Genomic DNA, 15,787 nt, shown 5'->3' on the forward strand with positions numbered 1-15,787 from the left:
ATAAGGGGTGGCCGTATACGAGGGGGACCACTGTATTATACAGATAGCTAAATTATCATGCTCCCCGCAATTCATTAGCATCAATTGAAGGCTCTTGTAGTGAATAAGGTATTCACATATGACTGATTACAGTGATCGTCCTGGGCTTCGCCAATGTCGCAAATTGCGATTTTTTTCCTTATTGGCGACAAAAATATCCCATCTGGCGATTTTTTTTGAGACATACTTTTTGGTTATTTAATTTGTACATACAATCATGGATTTGGACTGGATAAATTAAAAGGCAGAACAAAAGGAAGCCACAAACTTGACTAAGCAAAGCATTGGAATCAATCTGTTACACAAACGATCCTTTGCTTATTGACAACCCCATCTTTACAGTGCATTGTTACATCATAATCTGCTTATGCTGACATCTGGGCTGAGTACTGTATGCTGTGATACAGTCAATCATGCTACCGCACTATACCTACAACTGACCGACTTCTGAAGATGCAAATAGAACAGATACAATTAATTGTATGGCTAATCCATCTGTTTTTTTTTATACATATACCAATACAATAGTTTTGCTGAACCTTCATAGAAAACTGATAACCTTTGAAGTACCGACTACTATGTATAAATACAAAGCAAATGGAAAAAATCTCAATCACAATTACATCTGTCGCCAGTACAGCATTTTACTCATTGATCTTTTCCTTTTGCCATCAGTCCCGTGTTACGGCTGCAGAGACTTAAACTCCGCAACAAGAAATAGCAACAAAAAAAACAGGTTTGCATAGTTAATAATAATTATTTATTTCTCAAAATACAGGAGTGAAAGAATCCCTAAGCTGGGTGTGAATTTATGCTTATATATATATACGGTCCAATATTGCCAGGTGTTGACCCGTGTAAGTTTCATTCGTGGGAATGGAGATCCTATTTTTCTTGTAGAGAAAATTTATATAGCATTCAGTGATCATTCTTGGGATTTAGGAAGCAATTCACTCAAGCTTTGTGAAGCTAGCCATGGGGGGGGGGGGGCTGCTGAGAGACTACTGGTGTCATCTGTCAGCACTGTGGACTGTGAACGTGGATTCCGTAAGATGAAACTCATAAAAACTGACATCAGAAATAAGCTCTGCATCTCGTCTCTCGAGAATTTAATGAGAATCATCATGTACAGATGTGAAAAATTAGACTTTGAAACTGCATTCAACAAGTGGGCAGCCCTAAAATCGCAACGGATCTTCATGTAACACTTTGTAACATTTTGTTAATGCTTGTTGTAATTAAAGTATTAACTAACCCATCTTTTGTAATTTTCATTGCGTGTTACATTAATAGACTAAATTAACACTTGGAAAAATGTACACTACTTGTTTTGGCGACACTTTTGAAAATTGGCGACAAATATTGAGGTTGGCGATTTTTTTGGCGACAGCTTTTTAAAAGCCAGGACCATCCCTGAATAATCCCCCAAAGAATCACACCATATTTAATTCAATGAGCGAATAAATAAAGCTATGTAAATACTATTATCAATTTCTCTTAAAAATAAAATTTACCTTAGAGCAATCATGGTATAATGTGGGTTTCTGTCCTCTGGGCCATCTTTGAGCCATTACACTGTATTGTGGGTTTCAGTCACCAGAATACGAAGCAGTTTGGCAATATATATACTGTTTAACATCTAGGGATAGATTCTAGGTCATAATTAGCAAGTGGGGGCCCAGAGTGGCAGAGTGGTCTAAAGCGCTCACCGTTCCGGATCACTGCCATCTCACCTCTGTCTGCGTGGGTTTGAGTCCAAGGCTCGGCTAGCATGGGTATGTGGGAAAGCCTGCCAGTAGCTTCTCATGGGTCAGCGGTTCTTCCCTGGGTTTTCCAGGGTTCTTCCTCCACCAGTTTTACCGGCAACCATGTATAGCCTATCTTATGCTGAAAAATGGCGTTAAACCCTAGAACAACAACAACAATAATTAGCAAGTTCCAAAACTTAAGACACTGTGGGAATGATTTCATTTTCTTTTCTTTTTCTTCTTCTGATTAAACCTAAATGTAAAGGTTTAAATGTATGCTTCACGAAACAGTTGGAGAGATTTATCAAATTAAAATGGTTGCTACTTGCTTAATGTCTATTATGGAAGTGTTTCTAACTTTGAACATTATATTATCTTACCTCCAGTGCAAGCTGGACAATCTGTGGATCTGGATTACTTAGGACCAGCACTAGTCCACCAATACAAGTGGCATCCTGAAAAAGGCATAAATGTGAGAGATAAGAAAATTTTAAAAACAACTGACCCAATGGATCTGATAAAATTCACTTGGTACACATTGGTCTAAAAGGCAAATGTAGTATTAAGGCATGAGACTTGGGCTTAAAAGTACCATTATATCAGAATAATTTCTACTTGGGTATTTGAAAGTGTCCTTGGAAGGACACTACCTATCATATATAGTATCATATAGTCAGGCAGTTTTTGGATAGATGGCCATTCTGTGAAAGCTTTCCAAACATTTGTAACAATAGCCTCACCTGACAGGAGATAAGTATCATTTGTAGGTTCTTCAACTCAGATGCAATGGAAACCACACTGGATTTGATTCTGAAAGAACATATCTCAAGAAACACTCAGCAGGTCTGATCAAATATGGCTCAGCCATTCTTGAGAAGTCAAATATATGTTTTCCACATGGTTGTTAACAAAGCCACACTATTGCTTGAGTAGTCACATGAGGCAAAATTTTGACAGCAAGTCTGAACAAACACTTCGACCAAGTTCAATTGACAAATTGAGCCATTCTGAAGAAGCTGAAATCAGGTTTTCCAGAGACTGCTATGGAACCCAAACCATTGCCAGGGGAGCAAGACTGGTAGAGTTTTGATAAAAACAGGTCCTAAGACTTGATCAGGTTGATAATACATTGTACCATATTGGGTTATGGGGCCTTCCATTTGGTATGGATGTTTAACCCAAATGCATACCCTTGCATATGGAGCATCTACTGATAATGTATGTACACATAGGAAACAGGTGTGTGTTTGAAACCTCGATAATAATTTGTCTAATATGTAACCTGTTCGACTGGGTTCAGTTGGCGTTTGAATTTTAGTGGACACTAGACAAACTTTTTAAAGTTATGCAGCTTATTTCTTTGATTGCAGCCAGACATTCAATGTCGGTGGACTATCTGTTTTATTAAACACAATAATAGTATTAATCCTTGATCGTTTATGCATGGATTAAATATAGGAGGTTCTATAGAATTGGGGGGGGGGGGGGTTAAGCATACGTACACAGGTGATGGTGGTGTTGTAAAACAATATGCATTTGTATGGGGGGGGGGATTTTGCGTACCTACTAACTGGATGGGCCCATGTCACATAACTTGAGAGCTTATTCTATAACTAAAAATTTAGCAGATAGGAAAATCCTCCCATCAATTTGACAAAAGGGGGTAATTTTCCAAATATAGGGGAGATATAATGAATTTAGCAAGCTGAAACTTGCTAGAATGATGTGTTATTTTTGCACAGGCCGTTGATATTTAATGTCAAGTTTGCATGAATCCTGCTAAAGAGCATCATAGAAAAGATGCCATCTTCTGCTTCACTTACTCCATTTTGAAATACATCTGGTCTGGTAACCTAGGAAAACAGTAAACACATCCATAGATATATAGCTGTTAATGCCTGGCAATGTGATTTAATAAAGAACACTCAAAACATAAAATTATGACATTATCAGTAGCAATCTCACACTAAAATTAAGATATCATACCTAGGATTTACATTATACACCATCCTTGGTCATTGGAGTTAAAGATAACATACCTGTCCATGGGTGAACATAACAGACTTTTCCATTGGCCAGCATACATAGAAATCAACTACTCTCCCAATCAAATTTAATAACTTAAGAAATTTGAGTGGCCCCAAGGACCTGCAGCTAAATAAACTCAACAAAAATGGATACTGTATCAAAGTGGATCACAGAAGTCAGCTAACTGGAACTTGAGAATTTATCATGTGACAAGTAACCGGAGTAAGACTTTCCAACCCACTCCACAACCTGAATTCAATCCTGGGTCTTTTTATATACCATTTGTCCCTGAGGTGTCTAATATCCAGAAGGAAAGTTAGCTCATGGTCCAGAATTTGTCCTGATTGTTTGGGCTACACCACAATTGGAATGAGAGAACATTTTGGGTCATTATAAATTAAGTACACTTGTCAAAAATCAGGTTTCAAAATTGTCAATGATCGATCAGAACTCTATTTGAATTAATTTAATCAATCAAAAACAGTCTCTTTTCAAGTAAAATTTTATTCAGTTCACAAATCCTAAAAATACATTAGGGTTTATATGGTATATGCAATATAACCAAATTTTTTGTTAGATTTTATACAATGTCTGATCTTCCTTATTGTTTTATCTAAAAAAGCAGCTCCTAATATTACTTCATGCACAAGAAGTGGAAGGAATACTATAGAGCTATTAATACATTTTTCTGTAAAATTAAAGTGATTGGACAAAATTTGTAATAACTGTAAACATTTTAGATAGCATTAAATATTTTGAGATGCCATTAAAATATTTTTAAATAGCTGGCAGAAAATAAAAATTACAGTTGGTGTCACGTTGCCTGCCCGCAATTACGAAGTCCAGAACAAAGGAATTGGTTAGAAGCTATGTATATATGTTAGACCCGCGGCTATAGTGGTCCTGTTCCTAACTGTTACGAAAGCCCAGCTTTTGGGTGTCAAAAATCACATGTGGATGTTGAAAGCTTTGTTCAAGAACAAAGGACCCTTATTGGCATTGTAAATCTCGCCACATTGACAGACGGCCAGAGCATTGTCTCCTAAGTTGAATAGAACAGGGTAGAATTGATAACCAATCGGAATTGAGAGAGGGTGTGGTGACCATTTCAACCTGAATTTAACTGAGTACTTGAGACTAGAAACCCCAGTCTTTGTGAAACATCGTGATGAGAAGTTGTAGCAATAACTCCAGGAAGCCACTTGTGAACTGGCGGGAAAACTTCTAAGGAAAGACAAAGCTTTGTAAAGGTCAGTGAGTGTTTTGCTCGATTGTTGCAGAATATTAAGGCATTGTAATTTTAATTATGCACATTATGTATACTTCATTACTAGAATCGTTAGTATGTAGAATTACCTTTGTAGTGTTTAATTTACATGCGTATTTGAGAAATGAGCTATGATTATGTAAAGAATAATGTAGATTGCTAGCTCATAGTTAGAATTAATATTGTAATTTGCTATTTGGTTAATTCGTAGTAAATTAGTGCATTTATTCATGTGATATTCTAGATTTTGCAACTGTTGAATTGAATTGTAACTTTGGAAAATGATTGCAGTGTGTAAAATTAGTTAATATGGATATTTGAATATTTGTGTACACTTGTGGGAGTGCAATGTAGAGATGCATCTGATTGCTGTGCTATTGTTCAGTATAATGAGATTAAGAATATATATATACGGATGTGATGCAATTTATTGATGTCTGTATGATAAGTAGTTGATACCATGCTTTTATTATGACGTTTACCATACAAGAGCATATGGGTATTTCAATGTGCATGAATGTGTGACCGAAAAATGTAATAGCCTTTATCTGATGATTGATTGTTGGTTTAGTGTTTGACGAGATGGCTAAGGAAATATGCTAACGTCCATGTGTTTTCACAGAAAGCTTTAAGGGGACAGAATTCCGGTGTGGTTTAGTCCCGAGTCTCTAGGAGAGAGACGGAACAGAGACTAGTGGATAAGTCGATTTTGAATCGAAGGCTAGAAATTGGAGAACGAGCAGTCAAGAAGGAGTTAGGAGGGAAGTCGGAAGAAGAGAAGGAATCGGTGGGATAGGAGAGACACAGATGAGTAGAAAACAAGGACAGGTGGAAAAGCAATCTCACACTATAAATCACAAGATGCAATAGACTATCACTTGGTCAAGAGGAAGAAGAATGATTGGGAAATTATTATCATTTGAATATTGAATTGTATTAAATTGTTATTTCTTTGAATTTTACCTTTGTGTTCTCAATAACTGAACTGTAGGCATTGCTGGGTGGGGGCTCAGAGTTTTAATCCTCTCTATCACTAATTTAACTTCATACAAAATCGAGCCTGGGTGGGACTTCCATAGTAATTTAAATAATATATTGGGAGCACCCCACCCCAACCCTACCAAACGCCAAAGTTGGTATGCAAACAAGTTTTTGTTTTACCTGTACAGTTGGCATAATTAATCAATTAAAGACTTTGATAATTGAAGACAAAACCAATGGTCATCAGCATTACATCAAGTTAATATGTGAATGTAAGCTTTTATATTTTCCAGTGGAAGGCCTACAAAGTAATAAAGCAGCCATGACTATTGACATATATTCTTATTAAATGGAATAACTTGTACGATATAAAGTGTTGAAACGAGTATGAGGTTTATTATTTTTGCTATCATTTCAAATGAGCTAAACTAGATTAACAATTATCTATGATAAAGTGGTCAACATCTCCATCGTGTGATTGTTACAAGTTCGTACAGTCTCAGCATACATTCAGCGGTAATCCGAAGCTTTGTCATATATAAGAATAGGGAATAATAATCTGACCATAGAAACAAGCTCAATAAAACAAGATCACTGGATCGATTTTGTTCCCTTACATAAAAATAATAATTCAGACATTTAATGATTGGTTGGTGCATCTGATTCAGATAAAAGTTATATAAAAAAATGTGCCTTGCTCATTTTTTGCATCACTTTATGTGGATTAAATCTCCTTTTTCGTGGGATCTGGAAATCCCACAAGGGTACAGCCTGGATAAAACATTGTACAAATAATGGCACTCTACAATTAAATTCTTGAACTAGTCTATTAAGTGATCTGGCTTATTTATATAAAGTAGACCTCTCTTATAAGGCCACCCCTATTTTGCAGCAGGAAAGTGGCCTTATAATGAGGGTGGCCTTTCTAGAGGGGGATGACAATGCGAATAGTAAATACATGAAGAAAGTCACAAGTACATTTAATTCTAAAACGTTTAATATTTTCATTAAAAAATCACATGCATGTTGTGAAACAAATTATTTCATCATTTTCAAAAGAATGTTACAGATCACATCATCTGTCACTTTGTTGGTAACAGTCTAAAAAACAATCCAGTCTCATCACAGTTAAAAATATCCTTGCTGTCATATCCCCTGCATCTATCGTTTAGTCTTTTGTTCCAATCTTCGACAATTAAATTATTAACATCAGCTGATTCTTCACTAAGGGCAGAACACTTAATATTGTGTCGCACTTGAAATATGTGCAACCATCCGTTACTTGCGGTAAAGTTGTCATATCCCAATTCAACTGACAAAATTGTTGCTTTTTCTTGTGATTCAAATCAGGATACAAACATCTCCTAGCTCAAACAATCTTCCTTTCTCTGTCCATTTCACCTTCCCACTTCTGCAGAATTGTTTCCTTATCTTTCACGATATTGTTTATCTGAGTCTCTCCAACATTCGTTTTCTGCAAGGATTCTCGACCCCCCCCCACCTCTCGGTCAGTTTAATTACTTTGACTTTCTCTTCTAAACTGAGAATTTTTCTTTTCCTCGATGACATGTTGATCTTTTTGCAGTAATTTAATTATGTTGCCAACTACAATACTGATGAAACAATTTTGTTATGCATCTAAAGAAATTGCCATTGTGTTTTTAAAGAAAGTGATCTTGTCATGTGATACGTTAGTCGCAGTCTGGTACCCTAATGTTTTTATACATTTCTTTACAGTAAGTGAGAGAAGCAAAAATGGCTTCGATATGTACCATTAAAATCACGCAGATTTGACCTCGTGGCCGTTAGGATTTGTAATTTTGACAATTATTGTCAGTAGTAATAGCCACTAATTATCAAAGTGAACAAGCTCAACATCTTACTAAAGGGAAGCCATAAAGGCTATCAAACCATTTTCCTGCTGATTTGTGTATTGTACATCGATGTTGCCACTTCTCAGCTGTTACTACTGTTCAATAATTGTAATCTTAACAATTATCAGAGTGACTAAACCGGACATGTTATGATAACACAGCAGTAAGGTTAATTGGATTACATGTACTTACCCTTTTGTATGGATTAAAATTTGAGTCTTTCTCGGCTTTATGGAATAAATGTGGCTTCTCGTGAGGCGTAAATGATATAATATTAACCTTAGTGGTACATGTACTTTAGTCAACACTTCTTTCAGTGACGAAAACCTGACATAGGGAAACAAAAATCGGATTACTTAACACATGTTATGAATAAAATACTGGTTCTGGATACATATTAAAATAAAATGCGGCCGCTTGTGAGGGGTAAATTTTATATTATTGCACTAATATGCTGGCTGCTGGTTGCGTTAGCCAGGTGGCCTTTCGTGAGGGGTACTTTTGAACACAAACTTGTCGGTGCCAACGGATTCTGGCCGTAAGGAGTGGGTGGCCGCTGGTCAGGGGGACCGTTCAAGAGGGGGACTACTGTATTTAGCACAAATCTCTACCATAAGATATGCATATTAAAAAAAAATCTGTAGTTATCTTGCCCATGTAGTAACCATCTGCATCAAAAGTGTCCTTCATGACTCCCACCACTGGGGACTCATGAACAGAGATAGAACATCAAGATGTATAAAAATCTTAATAATAATGATATTATCGAGTATATTCTGGCCAAACTTTACTTATGAATTCATAGCAGGAGGACCAATTATGTATATGATGGAATTATGGATTATTACCTCTGGGTCACTAGTTGGGGGGTTGGGGCAAATAGTATAGAGGGGTGGGGGTGGATTGTATATTCAATAAAAAGCATGGAGATTTGTCATGGCAAGCCATTGCAGCTGCTCAAGTTTACCTTTCATGTTAACAGCTCAAGTTTAACTTTATGCAGCTCAGATGTTGGTATGAGGATGAGTACATTTCATCGTTTGCCATTAGCCTTTCATTTTATCTAAATGCATAAACCCCCAGCATAGAGAGATAACAGATCATTAATTTTAGAGTGCATACTGAATACAGTGCAATCATTGCCGAAGAAGCATAAGACAATTAATTTCATTAGCTGGCAGAAATGTCCTGCTGATTTTAATTAGCTTGAGTACCAATCAGAATGCACAGTAGATGATTATGGATAGGAAATGAGGATGACATCTTCAGCAAGCAGTGTTGCATTTATTTCCGAAAGAACATAAAGGGGATACAAAAACTATGGGGGGAGGGGGACTGCTACTCAAGCATGGGGCAAGCAAATCCCAAAGCAAGAGAGGCTGATAATAATATCTCTGTTCTGGGTTTCCTATTCAAATAAGAAAACAGACAAGCTTATTTGTGACCACTTGTTTTTAACAATCTAGTTTTTTTAATGTTGTTGTAGTAGGGTTTAATGCCGTTTTTCAGCACAAGAACGGCTATAAATGGCAGCCAGTATAAATGGTGGAGGAAGAACCCAGGAAAGAACCACTGACCCATGAGAAGTTACTGGCAAGCTTTCTCATGTACCCACATTTACTGAACCCAAGACTCAAACCGACGCAGATGGCAGTGATCCATAATGATAAGCGCTTTAGACCACTTGTCCCCTGCTTCATTTTTTAATATAGCTTGGTTGGGGTTCTTTTCCTGGAATGAACGATAAGAAACAGAGAAAACTATTGGAAACCTAAGAGTGTCAAATTGTGAAGACATCCTTCCATGTGACAGGACTGGGATTCAAACACTACTACTACAATGAATAGCAAGCACACTATGGCTGTGCCTCCCAGACCCTGGAAATGTCATATTAGATGGACCAAAAAAAAAAACAGTGATCAATCTTTTGCACCTTTTTCACTATTTTCTGCAAGAGAAACAAGACAAGAGTTTGAAAGACTGCATCATTTTTCTTGTGAATAGATCTATTATGAAGCAGCTTTGCTTGCATAAAAAACTTAGCATATCAATGTTTTTAGCTGAATATGGTAACCGATGTAGAACAAGTTTCATGATGCTAACACTGTCAATGCCAGAAAAGTGATAAAAGACTTGATACCTTTATTAAAGCTTTTCTTTTAATGGGGTCACTAGCCATCTTCTTCATGGCCAGGATAGCATCAAAGGAAACCATGGCTACCTGCAACACAAACATACTTTATGACTTTCGTATTCCCAAGCAAAACAAGTGTACCATAAGCAGGATTACACAACTGCCACATTATTTAATAATCCTCTATGTTGATAACTTAATTTTTATAGCAGAAAGATGTCACTCCCTTCACTCAATGAGACCTTGATCTTTGACCCCAAAATCAACAGGCTTCTTCCTTACTCCAAGTGCAAACCACCTATAATATTTAGTTCAGGTCTGTTATAATTAATGTTATTGTGCAGAAACCACTTGTTTGCTTTCTGTTGAAGTAATCTTGACCTCTGAACTTCCAAATCAATACACCCCTCCCCTACATGAAGTGCAAGATAACCAAAGTTGAGCAAGGTATGTATTGCAGAAATAATGTTATTCTAAGGACTGCTTGTATTTTTTCACACCTTGACATTAGAAACAGCACCACCAAATGGATGACAATCACAAAGTTTGGTAACTGCATATGGTGGATAACTCAAGTTGTTTTGTGGAAATCTTTCATCAATCAGTGACCTTCACTTTTAGACCCCAAAATCAACTGCTTTCTTCCTTACCAATTTGAAAGCTATCCAGTCTGATAACTGTACATGGTGAACAACTTGAGTTATTGTGCAGAAACCATTTTATTCTTGTATTCAATGACACTGACCAGTCTATCAAGAAACCAATATGATTTCTACCTTACAATAAAGTTTAAGTTTATTTTGGTAACTGTAGATGTTGGACAACTTGAGTTGTACAGGAATAAAACTGGCAGCAGCTGAACAGAAAGACACTGGAATATGCTCTGCCTTAGGCAAAAGCACAGTTTCTGGTCGGCCTGTCATTCTGGTTTTTCGTTGCCAACCCTAGCACTTTTTTTTTCCTTATTTGATTTGTGATTTGTGCATCTAACTGAGCCAGTTTTGCCCAATACCTGAAGTCTGTCTTTCCACAGACATGGATTCAACAACACAATTTCACAGCATTGTGCCTTGAATCAAGTGACCTAGACACAATGTTTCCTCTTTTCCCCCAATGAGGTACACCAAAAAGTTATGTGACAAATAATTATTTGCATTAGAAGTAATGGTCAAATTAACACACCCAAACGTTGCATGGGACACAAGATTTGGTGGATATATTGTTTATGGGGTGGGGAATATACAAAACTTACAATGCTATTATATAGCTTTTACTTTTCTTGTAATTTGACCTTCCAAACAGCAAATTTCATTTGTTAGCCACTTTTTGCAAAATATTTTTTATAACTGTTTTCCATCTGCTTCATCATCAATAACTAGGAATGTATGTGTGATTGTGTGTCCATGTCTGTTCCACAGCTTGCGCTAAATATAAGACAACTGACTTGGACATATTGGTAACTAAAACTAAAAGCAAACATCATCACATTCTAAAAACATTCTGTAGTGCAAAATAAAGCAGTAATAATAAAAAATACGACAGTCATATCCACATAATTACATAGACTATATGCTGCCATTTAACAGTATTACAGACACTGGAAAATGATGATTCCCTGCGTAAAATTTGCATTTTCAGTAGGAAGCAAAATAATTAAAGCTGAATATTTGTTTAATAAATAGAATCAGTCTTTTCACATAAACTGATTAAACTGGAAAGTTTGATTAAAACATTGTAAATGTTCATTATGTGGCATTTACATGTAATTTTGTAATATTTTTCCATTATGATTTCGCAGGTTTTTATAACGATTTCCAATTGTTTTAGAAATGTGAAAATTCTTACTGATTTAGTGATTTTCTAATGAGCACTGAAGACCAATTATGTTTATTTTTAACATACCATACATTTCACCAACTTAGTTCTTCCACATTATGTTATGATCGACTTTTGTTGACAGATGTTGCATTAAGTGGGGTTTTATTTAGCATTCTATTACCATTTAGTCTTCACGTTATGACGTCGGCACGTGTCTATAATGTCTTAATGGTACCAATGCTAGCTCTTATCGGTGTTACAAATTGTTATTCAAGTTATACCTACTCAGGCTACTGTATATATTTTTTAACCAGAGTTAAGGGCAACACAAGAATTAAAGCGAAGCTATTCCTTTCACTTAAATGCAAAAACTGATATAGAAAATATGCAACTTCAAAAACTTAAAACTGAGACCGCAAATGGAAAGGTGATTACTCAGTACTTCTCGCCATGTTTATAACATTACCACCCCAACCCCATCTGATGGACTTTGAACAACATGCCTGTCTCTTTAAATTTGTGTATTATAAAATGCACAACTATAAACGGACTTTAAATAATATAAACTTGCTCCGACAAATAATTTTGTCTCATAAGGATCACATATTTGAATACATTTACCGATTTTGTCAGTTTAGCATGAACACTCCTGAATCAAACTTGCCACCGAAATGTGCATAATTTCAACGTAGTCTTTCATTGGATATAACTTTGAGATATCAAATTCTATTGGCCAATCAATAAACGAAGAAGTTCCAACCGGATGTTGGTTTAAAATCAATGGCGGCTAGAACAGACTTTATGAAAACAGGAATGATTTAAAGGTTTTTATGCGAAAGCAACCGTATATCCGTAAATATATTGTTGTATGAGTATAGTCAAAGCAATGGATTTTTATAATTATAAGAATTTTAACTTAAGATGTTTTAAACAACCATTTAATTTAAAGGGCTCTTAGTACACTTGATTATCGATAGATGTCGGCGCAGGTACATGGGGAACTCGCCCCAACGTATTTGGAGAAATCGCCCCATTGTGGTTGGAGAAGTCGCCCTAGATTATTATTATTATTATTATATACACACACACACACACGCAATGATGTCGAGCATGTCTGCGCAGGTAAGATTTCCGTCTCCAATATTGAAGTAAAACGTATACCGAATTTGACAGATTGACGAAAATAAAATAATGTAGTGCTTACCATTTGATAAGAGACCATTGTCACCAGAATATTCTGTTCAAAATAGTAATGATTTTGGACACACGGGATACCACCCCCGTGTTTTCATGACTCGTGATATGTCGGCCTATTCTGCGCACAGCTTTGAAAATATGTAATATTTATCCATTGGGCTATAGAATTGAAATACATTACTTTGGACTGTTTCTGTCAGTAGTTCAGTCGAGAATTTAGGTTAGGTTTATAATAGTACGCATTTCCTCCCACCCTTGTCACCCCATTTTGATATTTGGACATTTATGTTGGGGTGTAGGGTCAGAGTCCATTCCCTATCGAAAAGTTAGTATTCGCTGATACAGTTTGGTGTCGGCATGGGGTAGCCGCTTACTAGCCGGAACAGCAAACTTGAACAACCTTTCATCAAGATATACTTATCATTGACATGTTGGTTGCAAGACTTTTATAGTCTTGTGACTCAGGATTAAATTGGCCAGATCCAGGTCAAATTTCAGCAACGATTTACTTTCATCTCGCCTTTCTGTTGATTGAAGTCATAACGAATGCTATGATTGCAATTTCTGACAAATAAATCATATATTGATTTCATGCAGGTACTGTATATACTCGCATATATGCCGAATAATTTAGGAAAAAATAAAGGCCTGGAAGAAGGGCGGTTGGCTTATCCACAGGCCAGTGTCTAAACTTGAAAGTTTTTAGGTCTTTTTGTTGACTACTGTAATGGCTGTAAATCTTGGGACATGAAACAATAATTTTTCCATGTCCTAAGAGATAGGCATTTAAAAAAAGATTATCTTTCAATGGCCTGACAATTATTAAACTGTTACACAGTACTATGATTGGTTTTGTTATTATTTTTCATGTTGATGCATTGGGTAGCAGACAATTTTGTATGCGAGGGACAACTTCTTGCACAATTGGAAACTTGGATTAAGATGCAGAAATTTTTTAAGGTATACATTTCCATATTTTAAATAATGTATTTATTTGTATGATTCTAAAAGATACATAGTAAATAGGATTTTCTGGGTTACAGGTTCAAGAAGGTCATTCAGTGTGTTTTCGTGTTGACATGTAGAGATCACATTTTCATATGCATTTTGAGTCGAAATGTGGGATATTTTGGTAGAATTATTATAATTTTTAAAAATTAAAATATGATCATTCTTTCTTGATACAAAATGGATTTTTGACCCAAAATAAAGCGTGATCCAATGTTTACAGAAATGACATATCGTTGGACAGAATTACTTGATGCACAGAATTGGCTGTCATTGTGGTATATATTATAATAATAATAATAATGAGGACAGTAGTGCCTAATCTTTAGAAGCTCTAAGCTCTTTACATTAGACAACACCTATAACAAAAAAAAAAAAAATTTAAACACATATATTAAACTTTTCTCTTCACCGATACATAATTTCTGTAAACATTGGATAATGTGTTGTTTTTTTGTTGAAAATCCTATTTGTATAAAGAAAGAGGATCGTTGTTTAATCTAGGTTGGTAAATATTCATAAAATGTAAAAAAAAATATCCCACATTTCTATTCTAAATGAGTATGAAAATATTTCTCACTGTCAACATGTAGACCCACCCTAGGACCTTCTTGAACTTGTAACTCAGAAAAACCTATTTAATAATTACATTTTAGAATCAAGATAAATGAATTATTTGAAAGATAGAAATGTTTACCTGAAAACAATCTGGATCTTAATCCAAGTTTATAATTTTACAAGCAGTTGTCCCATGCCCTCTTTATGGTCTGTCTGCTTATTAACTTGTCAGCTTGCTGCTTAAGCGAGATTGTCAAGAAATTCAAATTTTGCAAAACATTTTTTTCTCCATAAATGGGACATAAACACACTACCTACTATTCATTGTTGTTTTTCTTCAACTTATTAAGGTATTAAATTTATTAAATTTTGAACTTTTCTGATTTAAAAAAAATGGTTTAGCTTGCTTTGCGTCTCTTGCCATTTAGTGACATTGGGTTACAATGAATTTTCTCAAAAGAGCTATAAACCTGATCTAGTTCTTCATTTAAAATGCTGACAGAATGAGTCTAAAGTAATGTTGTATTTCATTTTCATAGCTCAGTGAATTGAACACTTTTCAAAGACATATACAGAATAGGCTGACATATCGTTGTGTTGTGAAAACACGGGTAGTATTCAGTGTGTCCAGAATTAGTGTTATTTCGAACAGAATGCATTGTATATTTTATTTCAATTAATAACTTATAAAAGTTAATTACGGCTTTATCCGGTTTTAACACCTCACTAAGCGTTTAACATAGTATAGACCTTTCTATTTTTGTTTTCATGCACACAGCCATATTTGTAGCATGTGACTATCTGCCATTAAGGTACTGTTTCTCTGTGGTTTGCCTGAGAGACGATTATTTCCCATGTGTTGATTCTGAATACCAGCAATTATCTCAAGCAGTCATGTCACCAGAAAAGCTTATTTGTGTAGATAAGTGATGTTGTATAGTAAAATGGATAAAAGTAATTCCAAATTACAAACGATTAGCATGATCAGAAAGTTAATAAAATATAATACCTGGGCAATGCTGATTAAGTCTTCTTCCCAGTTATTCCCATTTTAGTGGACCAACTCGAGTCTGGTCCTTAAATTTCAGACATGATCAGTTGTTTTAAAAAAACAATCTAATCACTGAATGATCAT

The 15,787-nt window shown here is 35.6% G+C and overlaps 2 protein-coding genes across 2 annotated transcripts in view; one reads left to right on the top strand and one right to left on the bottom strand.

Moving 5' to 3' along the window:
• The window catches only part of LOC149806819 (armadillo repeat-containing protein 1-like), a 56,470-nt gene extending 43,889 nt beyond the window's left edge, over nt 1-12,581 (bottom strand). Inside the window, exons 1-3 of the mRNA XM_089958141.1 lie at nt 12,511-12,581; nt 10,078-10,158; nt 2,168-2,242 (exon numbers count right to left, since the gene is read on the bottom strand). Coding sequence (XP_089814267.1) covers nt 2,168-2,242; nt 10,078-10,152 — 150 coding nt within the window. The 5' untranslated portion in view covers nt 10,153-10,158; nt 12,511-12,581. The remainder of the gene's footprint in view (nt 1-2,167; nt 2,243-10,077; nt 10,159-12,510) is intronic.
• Nucleotides 12,582-12,638: 57 nt separating this feature from the next.
• The window catches only part of LOC149806822 (mitochondrial fission regulator 1-like), a 52,121-nt gene continuing 48,972 nt past the window's right edge, over nt 12,639-15,787 (top strand). Inside the window, exon 1 of the mRNA XM_089958150.1 lies at nt 12,639-12,713. The gene's annotated coding sequence lies outside the window, so the exon portion shown is untranslated. The remainder of the gene's footprint in view (nt 12,714-15,787) is intronic.

Source organism: Sinohyriopsis cumingii, chromosome 1, assembly GCF_028554795.1.
Source record: "Sinohyriopsis cumingii isolate HCF-2022 chromosome 1, ASM2855479v2, whole genome shotgun sequence".
Lineage (NCBI taxonomy): Eukaryota > Metazoa > Mollusca > Bivalvia > Unionida > Unionidae > Sinohyriopsis > Sinohyriopsis cumingii.